General features: G+C 42.9%; 1 protein-coding gene across 1 annotated transcript; it reads left to right on the forward strand.

Annotated features, from left to right (window-relative positions):
* Nucleotides 1-583: 583 nt before the first annotated feature.
* On the forward strand, nucleotides 584-8,077 carry PYM1 (PYM homolog 1, exon junction complex associated factor). The gene is made up of 3 exons (XM_063293522.1): nucleotides 584-650; nucleotides 2,732-2,825; nucleotides 6,345-8,077. Exons 1-3 carry the CDS (start codon nucleotides 590-592, stop codon nucleotides 6,862-6,864), a joined length of 675 nt encoding a protein of 224 aa, XP_063149592.1. The 5' UTR covers nucleotides 584-589; the 3' UTR covers nucleotides 6,865-8,077.
* Nucleotides 8,078-9,210: the final 1,133 nt, after the last annotated feature.

Consider the following 9,210-nt stretch of genomic DNA (forward strand, 5'->3'; position numbering starts at 1 on the left):
TGGGTTGACATTTCCCAGCGTTATTCTAAGGTACTGTACATTCAAAGTATATTTGCACCCTGCTTACCCATGGTTAACGCCTTACTGTAGTTTATTTAGTTTTCTAGAGTCCCATAAGACACTGAAGCATAAATTAACTACAGAAACTGGCAGTCAGCATCCTAAACTAAAACAAGGCCACCTTAGCAACGCTGTCTCTGTTTCAGATACTTACAAAACAGGATTTGCAAGATCAGGAAAAGTATTTAAAATAAAATTGGGAAGGAGAGTTGTGCTACACTGCAAAAAACAGGTGGAATATAGAAAAGTTCTTTGGGGTGCAATATTTGCTTAGTAAAAAAGAATGCAGTGAAAAGATGTTATTGACCGATCCTCAGAGAGACACTTGGAAGCTAAGCAACTTGGCTTCCAGGTTCAATACAGATTTTAAATTTTATTTTTTGCACGCATAAGTGCTGGCCTGGCCTCCCGGGACATTTATGCGACGGGCGGAAGAGAGGAAGCAGAGGAGCAGTTCCGCTCCGGACAAAATGGCCGCTGGAGCGCTCCTCTCCTCCTCCCCTCCGCGCCATATCCGGGGGAGGGGGGAATGCGACCGGAAGTGGGTCGCGTTTCCAAGATGGCGACTCCCTATGTCACTGATGAAACCGGTGAGTGAGGGAGCTGCGGTTCGGGTGCGGGGGGTGTAATTTGCAGTGCGAGACTCTTTCTTCCCCTGACTCCCTCCAAATCGGCCACGCGCCCCCCACTCCGCGCCCGGTCGCTCCATCTCCGGATCTTGCCGAGGCGAGGCTCCTCCCCCTCTCCATCCTCGCTTGTCCGTCCCGCTCTTATGGCACGCCCCCTCCCGGAGTGCGTCCCTCCCTCCCTCCTCTGGGCTGCCTGTTCTCCTCGCCGCTGGGCCCCGCCCCTTCCCGGGCTCGCCTTCTCGCGCCACGCCCCTTGCAGTAAGGGAGCCACCTCCGCGCCCGCGGGAAACGAGCCTGGTGGCGGGGCCGAGGACGCATAGGATTGCCCTTGTTCGCTTTCTCACGTGCGTAACAGCGGAGAGCGGCCTCTACGGTGATTTCACTTGCCATATCCCAAGAATTCTCGTGGGACTGTTACCTCTGAGGACGTCTAATTCTAAATAAAGCTGCTTATGCTAAGGATGTGGCTTCATTGTATACGCATAAATGCATCCTTTTCCACCGAAGTTCTTGTGGAAGTGCTGGACCATCAATCCCTATCATCCTCAACCATTTTAGGTGGGGATGATGGGGATTGCAGTCCAACATATCCGAAGAACATCAGCTTTGGGAAAAAATGGTTTAGGGATCTAATTATATCAGTGATAGGATCCAGCAAAGTAACCTGGTATAGATACGGTTCTATAATCAATCCTATTTTTTCTTCCTCCCCACCTTTTCTCATAAGGAACTTGCCTGATGAAAGCATTTGTTGCTTAAAAGCTTTCAATTATTTTTTAAAACTTCAGTAGGTCTAATAAATTCCTAATAAAATAATACAGTAAAATTCCTAAGGAAGTCCTGCCACTGATTTTGCTTTTTTTCCCCATAACCATCTACAATTCTATATGCATAGCTTGTACATGCCAAGCATCTGGTGTGGTTCTTAAGCCCACTGTTCTGTTTTTAAGTGAATTGGCATCCATTTTCAGATTGCAGATGTTACTGGTTTCTTCCCCTCTACCTTGCTTCTATGAATATAACAGTTGTGCAGAATTTCTGAAGAAATTAGAATAGCTGGACTTTTGTCCCTTGACCAATCAAGCTTCAGAATAATCCTCCTGGGCTTTTGAGTCAAATCCATATATAACAGGAGGGTCTATTTTATTATTTGATTTTATCTATATAAAAACCTTGTTTATGTTTTTTTCCCCTTATAATACCCTTATGAGGTGGATTAGATTGAGAGAGAAATCAACCAAAGTTGCACTGTGAACTTTGTGTCCGAACTAGAGATTTGAATCCAGGTCTCCTTAGTAAATTGGTGCAGTTGGTTTAAGGAAGCAGTATAGCCTTTCATCCTCTGAAGAATAATAGTGATTTCTATATGTGTCTGTTTTCCCCATGGCAATTTTAATTCTTTTTGTCATGCATTTCATGTATTAAGTGTTTGGCATATGATCATATGCTGCACATCTGCTGTATTATCTTCATTTTGATGAAAATCCTGTGCTACCTTACAGGATCCCTGACAAGAATATTTTGGAAGTATTAAGTATTGTCCTATAAGAAATCCATCATAACATATGAGGAGCTGCAGGGGCATTTTGCTTTCATTTCTTTATATTTTTATCTTTCATATAAAAAGTTAAAGTCTCCTTCAAGTTAAGCTCAGTTCCTCATGACATCATGGAACCCCCCACCTAGCTTTATCACCAAGGGTACCAAAGTGATTTACCATTGCCTTTTTCTACAAGATTTTTTTGACTTCTTGATCTAGCCCACAGCCCTGGTATTTCTTGGTGGTCAGTGGTTTCCCTTCCAAATACTAACCAGGGTTAGATTTTCATGATTAGTTGAGTTTGGCTTTTTGTGGAATTTGAATGGCTGATTGGGTTTGTGTGCATCCTTTTCCTGTTTTGCAGAGGAATTTTTCACAAGATTTTTTTTTTAAAAGAACTTTGAAAATCCTAATGGTCACCAAGGAAAATATCCCAGATGGATGGATGGATGGATGGATGGATGTTCACTTCACAAACTAAAATAACTAATCAATATTTCAGGAAAATACATCGCATCCACACAGCGTCCAGATGGTACCTGGAGAAAACAAAGACGGGTGAAAGAAGGCTATGTTCCACAAGAAGAGGTGCCAGTGTAAGTCTGATCCTTATCCTGGTCCTCTTGTGGATGTTTCCAGAGAAGTAGCCACACAAGCAAAAATAAAAACTCTTGTGACAACTTATAGGCTAACATAAGTATTATTGCAGTGGGCCACAGGCCACCTTATCTGATGCATAAAATGTTGTTCTGTATAGTCTTTACCCTCTCCCTGTAACAGTTATGTATATGTACTGCTCCATGCATTTGCTGAAGTAGACTGTAGTTCATGAAAGCTCATTTGATCAGAAATGTATTAGTCTTTAAGGTGGCACAAGACACTGTTGCTTCTTGGGGGAAGGGGGGCACGAAAGCAAAAAAAGTGGCTTGGCGGTGTGTCTGATATAGTCCAGGACACTCAGGCTATAATTTTCCCTCACTTTCTTCAGTCTTTGGAATCAAAGATGCTCTTGATTCCATTAGTTTTCATTAGTGATGTGGCCTCAGATCAGGAGGAATTTGGTCTACTTTTGATAGGAAAAGCTCAGAATTCTCACGAAACATTTGGTGCTTTAGATTTCTTTTTTTTTTTAGATCCCAGCTACTGCCTTTTTGAACATTCAGTTGTTCAAGGCAATATATGCTTGTACTTCTGACTATCTGAGTTTCCCTTTCCCCATAATAGCATTTCTTTAGCTGTGATGGTTGAAGCAAAATTCTCCTGTTCAAGGGCAATATGTTTCTGAACACTAGTTACTACATTATATTTTCTCCTTACCTTTAACAATAGATAGTTTTTTCAGTCTTTTTTTTTTTTGGTGACATGTGCTGTGTTAAAAGTTGTTGGTTGATTGTGAAAGTTTAGTTTCATGGCTACAATGGTGAGATCCAATTTGTGAATCCTTTAGAACTATGCAGGACTGTGACTTCAGTGTGAACAGCTTCATTTAAGTCCTATTAATAAAGAGATTTATAAGAGATAAAGAGACAATAAACAATATTCAAAGAGCTAACTGTGTCATGTCTCTATTGAACACATTGAGCCAACATTCACTGTCTTTGTTGGGGGGGGGAAATTGAGGCCCCACAATAATCAGCACCCTTAGAGGGGTAATTTGAGTCAGATATTCCAGACAATGAGGTGAGTTTGAGAGGCCCTCCAAATTTAAAAAAAAAAAAAGCACCGTTGCCAACATTGGGAGCTGCTCTTCACAACACAGGTTTGTGGAACTGAATCATTCCGATCAAGAGATCTCTGTGAACCTCAGAAAAGGGGCTGTTGATGCTCACGAGGCTGGAAAAGACCACAAAACCATTGCCAAAGATTTTGACTTCCATCAAGTCAGTCAGGCAGATCACTGAAGGAAATGCAACACCATCGTTATTATTCCCAGAAGTAGTTATTCAGTAAAAATCACCCACACAATATTCCTGGAGGTCATAAAGAACCCCAGGTAACAGCAAAGGATTTGCTAGCAACTCTTGCATTCTTTAATGTTAGTGTTCAGGAACCCAGTGATCAAAAGTGGTGTGCAGGGGAGAATATCAAGGAGAAAGTCACTGCTCTCCAGAAAACAGCTTGCCACCCATCTCAACTTTGTCAAAGAAAACCTGGATGATCCAGCAGACTTTCGGAGCAATGCTCAGTGGAGAGATGAGACAGTAATGGACACACACACACACACGTTAATGGGAAACATTATGTTTGAAGAAAATGAAACACTGTATTCCACAAAGGGACCACATCTCAGCTGTGAAAGAGGCAATGGAAGGGCTATCACTCAGGTTTGATCTGCAACCTTGACAATTATTGAGGGGATTATGGATTATACCAGCAGTTTCTGCAGGAGATTGTCAAGAGTATCTGTCCATGAACTGAAGCTTAAATGAATATAATGCAGCATGACAATGATCTTAAACAGAGAAGTACATCTACAACAGAATTGCTGAAGCAGAAGAAAATCCACACTTTGGAATGGCCAAGGCAAAACCCTGAACTTAACCCAATTGAAATGTTTCATAAGCAGTTCAGAAATATTAATGAGCCCAATATTAATATGTTTAAACTAAAATGGACCAAAATACCTCCAAGCTGATATGTGAGATTAATCAACAGGTACAGGAAACATTTGGTTGAAGTCACTGCTGCTAAAGGAGCAGTTGAAGTTACTGCTGCCATCAGTTTCTAAATCTAAACCTTCACATACTTTTTCCAGCAAAGACGGTGAATGTTGGCTCATTGTGTTCCATAAAGACATGACATAGTACACTGTTTGGGGTGCTGTTTGTTTAGCTGGAATCTCTTCTCTCTATTAATAAGACCTAAGCAAAGCTCACACCACTTGGCATGTCACACTACTGTAGGATTACGAATAGTTCTGAACAGTTCACAGTGTTTCTCCCGGGACTGTAATAGGAATCATGATTTTTATAGCCCACCCCTGGAGGGCGCCAGGCTGGGGAAAGCTGCTTTAGAATGTCCCAAAAAGTGTCCTAAAAGAATGCCCATTGATCCAGTCAGCAGCAAGAAAGATGCAGTGCCTGCTAAACTATTTTCATTTAGCTGGAATGTGAAGCAGCAGGAAACACAGAGCATTGAGGCACTTTGTGGAGCTATGCAGTAGCCAGATTTAAAGGCAAAAAAGGGTGTCAGTGTGTCTGGGATGCTAATGCAGCACCTGTCTGCAACTCCTTAAAGCAGCTGCCATTTTCCCCAGGTTTGGATAGTGGTCCTTTGCAGTTGCAGCATGATCCCAGGAAAAGCTGTGTTCTTTTAAGGAGCTCAAGACAGGTGCTTTGTGCACTCCCCTGCATGCTGTGCAGCACCTTTTTGCCTTTGAATGGGAACATTGCACAGCCACACTCCTTTTAGACCAGAAGTGATTGTCCCAGGTTCCAGGGTTCATCTAGGAGGCATAAAGCAACATGAACTGTTACACTGCTTGCAGTGGGATGGAAAGATGGAGTCCACTCTCTGAAAAACTACTGTGAAATGTGCAACCACCTGACCTGAGCCACGCTCTTGAAGCTTAGTATACAATCCTTCCATTCTGTAGGTTGCTATGGTTAAGGCACCAGGCTAGAAATCAGGAGACTGTGAGTTCTAGTCCTACCTTAGGCAAAAAGCCAGCTGGGTGACCTTGGGACAGTCCCTCTCTCTCAGCCCAACCCACCTCACAGGGTTGTTGTTGTGGGGAAAAGAGGAGGAGGAAGGCATATTGGCTATGTTGGCCACCTTGAGTTATTTATAAAAATAATAAAGGCAGGATAGAAAATAAATAATAAATAAAATAAAATAACCCTTTCCAGATGACCTGTGTGCTCTTAAGTTAGTCTTCCCCAGCTTGGTGTCCTCCAGATGTTGTAATAACAACTTGTATCATTCCCACATTGCACTTTTTTTGTAATTGCAGCACTTCTAAGGAGGCTTTCAAGCAGTCACTCCTCTCAGTCCAACCTATTTTACACAAGTTCTCTGTGTGGATAAAGTGAAGGTAATCCTCTGTGTGGGCTGCCTTGAGCTTCCAAAGGAAACCTGGGCTTTCTTTACATAACATTATCTTTTATTTCATGCAGGTATGAGAATAAATATGTGAAGTTCTTTAAAAGCAAGCCAGAGTTACCTCCAGGCTTGAATCCAGAAGTGAACACACCTGTGGCCCGGCAAACTTCAAAGGGACCCGAGGGTGGAGAGACGGGGCTCTCCAAAACAGCTAAGAGGAATCTCAAGCGAAAGGAGAAGAGAAAACAGCAGCAGGAAAAGGGGGACCGGGATGCAGATGACCTGATTCAGTCTCTGGAGAAAACAACCTTGTCGGCGACACCAAGCCGCTGTGGGGATGGTAAGCTGGCCGTGCCCGATGGCAACCCAAGAGCCCCTGCTGGCAGCAGGGATGTTTCATCCGCTTCTGCCACTGCCACCTTAGAGAAGAACAAGAAAATAAAAAACCTGAAAAAGAAACTACGGCAGGTGGAGGAGCTGCAGGCGCGGATTGACTCTGGGGAGATCAAGCAACCGACCAAAGAGCAGTTAGACAAGCTGGCTCGGCGGAAAGCTTTGGAGGAGGAACTCGAGGACCTGGAACTGGATTTGTGAAGGGTTGGGATATCAACTGGACATAGCGTGCGTAGGAACAAACCGTCCTGGGGGAACCTTCTCAGAACTGTGCAACAAAAAGACCAGAAGATGGTGATGTCTTCAGGCTTCTCCTTCGTACCATTATTTTATTTTATGTTGGTGCTGTCTGAATTTTTAAAAGTATTTCTCCCAGCTGTTGATGTGTTAGCTATCTAGGAACTCTAAGAACCACTTTGCCACCTTCCTAGTTCTTTCTAGTTTCTTCCTTCGCTTCCCCCTCCATTCCTGTTTCAGGTGGGTGGCTGAAATGTCACGTGGCACAGAGGGGCTGACTTTCAGAGGCACCTGAGCAGGGGGAGCAGTCTGTCTCTTCCTCCTGCCCCTGTATTATATTCAACACTTTCATGTTCTCTGTAACAGTCGCTCCACCTTCCATCTTCTCTTCCTCCTCATTTTTAAAAGGGATGCAATAATAAAAATTGTAGTAGTGACTTCTGAGTCTAGGACATCTGTATTTTTCCCCCAATATACATTTTTTAAAAGTCTTCTGTATGGTATCAGCAATTTCATAGGCTTTCCTTTCTTTGGCTGGTGGATACAGCCCAGGGTCAAAACCTCTGGCTTGTGATAGATGTGAAAAAGGCAAAAGAGACAGTAGCTCAGTGATAGAACATACGTTTTATATGCAGAGGTTCTGAAGTCTGATCCCAATTATCTTCTGATCGGCTTGGAAAAAAGTCCTGCTTGAAGCTTTGGGTAGCCACTGTCAATCGGTCTTAACAATACTGGTCTCACTGGACCAGTGCTCTGGTTTAGGTAAGACAACTTCCAGGCTGGGTTTGCATAACATGCTAGTTGAGGTTAAAATGGAACTGGATAATTTGTAATGCAGCTTGTTGTGTGAGCCTAGACATTGTCTTATGTTGTGTGATCCAGACTATCAAATTTAAGTGACACTTATTTGTTTAGGCAGAGCATGTTGTATTAGGACTATCATATCTGGGCAGCAAATCTGCTTGACCGCCAAGTGGCAGTAAAAGAGATGAATCTAATCACTGCCCTCTAATCATTGTCCAGAGTTTTTGCATCCCAGATAAAGTCCCCCTGGACATAGCAATTGTGTTTGGTTAACCAAGAGCTGGATGTTTTGTGTGAACCTGGTCCCTATGTTTCATGTAAGGGATTATTAGAAATAGAACTGAAAATAAATGTGTGGATATGGTGTGGTCATACTTGGTGTAGTGGGCACAGTTCTTGTCACCATCATATAACAGTAAATATTATAGACCTGGGGAAAGTGAAGGGAAAGTGAAAGTGAACAGGGCTATTCTTCCATATGAACCAAGTTCCTAGGGCTTCTTAGCCAAGACAACTAAATGTGAAGAAAGTTAGATAGAGAACCCATCTCTCCCTCCCTCCCTCCCTCCCTCCCTCCCTCCCTCCCTCCCTCATATATTTCTATGTTAGGACAGTGGTCATGAACTTCCATAACCTCAGAACAATTTCCGGAATAGGTTCACTTAAAACATAGCAAGGGCCAAATTCTGAGGGGGAAATAAGCAACGTTGGGGTGGCCAGAAGCTACACTTAACTTTTGGAGTGGTGGGAATAAAGTCTACAAAGGAAAGGACAGTTGTGCAGAATGTGTGTAGCTGCTTTATACACATGGCCAGACAAAGATTTTATTTTTTTCCCTGTGGGGTGTTCTTTGTTACTGAAACTGTGTTAAGATTTAGTTTATTTACTTGATTAACGTATTGATTGATATGCCTTTCATTCGGGAACTCAGCGTGGCAAAAATAACACTGCCTCTTTCTAGTTTTCCTCACAACAACCCTGGCTTAAACTGCCATTTTTCATATATTTTCCATCTCACATGGCAGGAAGCTGAAGCTGAGTAACGTAGTTGGAAGAACTTGTTAAAATGTGTGGTTTTACACACACACACACACACACACAGGATTGAGGCTGCAGGGGTCCCTACAGCACAGGGTATCTCTCTGGTTATGGGAAAGGATTGCTCTGCAGTTTGATGGCCTTATGCCTAGATATACTAAATATGAAATTTTCCTCAGTGTCAGAGGATCTTTGGTGTGCCCCAGCAAGGTGTCTCTTCAGTTTAAGAAAACAAATTTAATTTCACACTTCCAGTTTAAATTGGGAAAGGCTTTTCTTTCTGTCTCTTAACTAATGTTGGCATCTTGGGCTGAGTGAGGTGCAGTCTCTCTATCTCAGTCTCTGAGCAAAGAGTTGAGGCTCTCCAGGTACCACTGGGTTATGCTGAAATTTGCCAAAAACAGGAGAAGCCAGGAAGTTCAAAAATCAGACTAAAGTTTCAGCCATGAAATCAGTTCCTCAGTTCAA

The sequence above is a fragment of the Candoia aspera genome, chromosome 2 (assembly GCF_035149785.1).
Source record: "Candoia aspera isolate rCanAsp1 chromosome 2, rCanAsp1.hap2, whole genome shotgun sequence".
Classification (NCBI taxonomy): Eukaryota; Metazoa; Chordata; class Lepidosauria; order Squamata; family Boidae; genus Candoia; species Candoia aspera.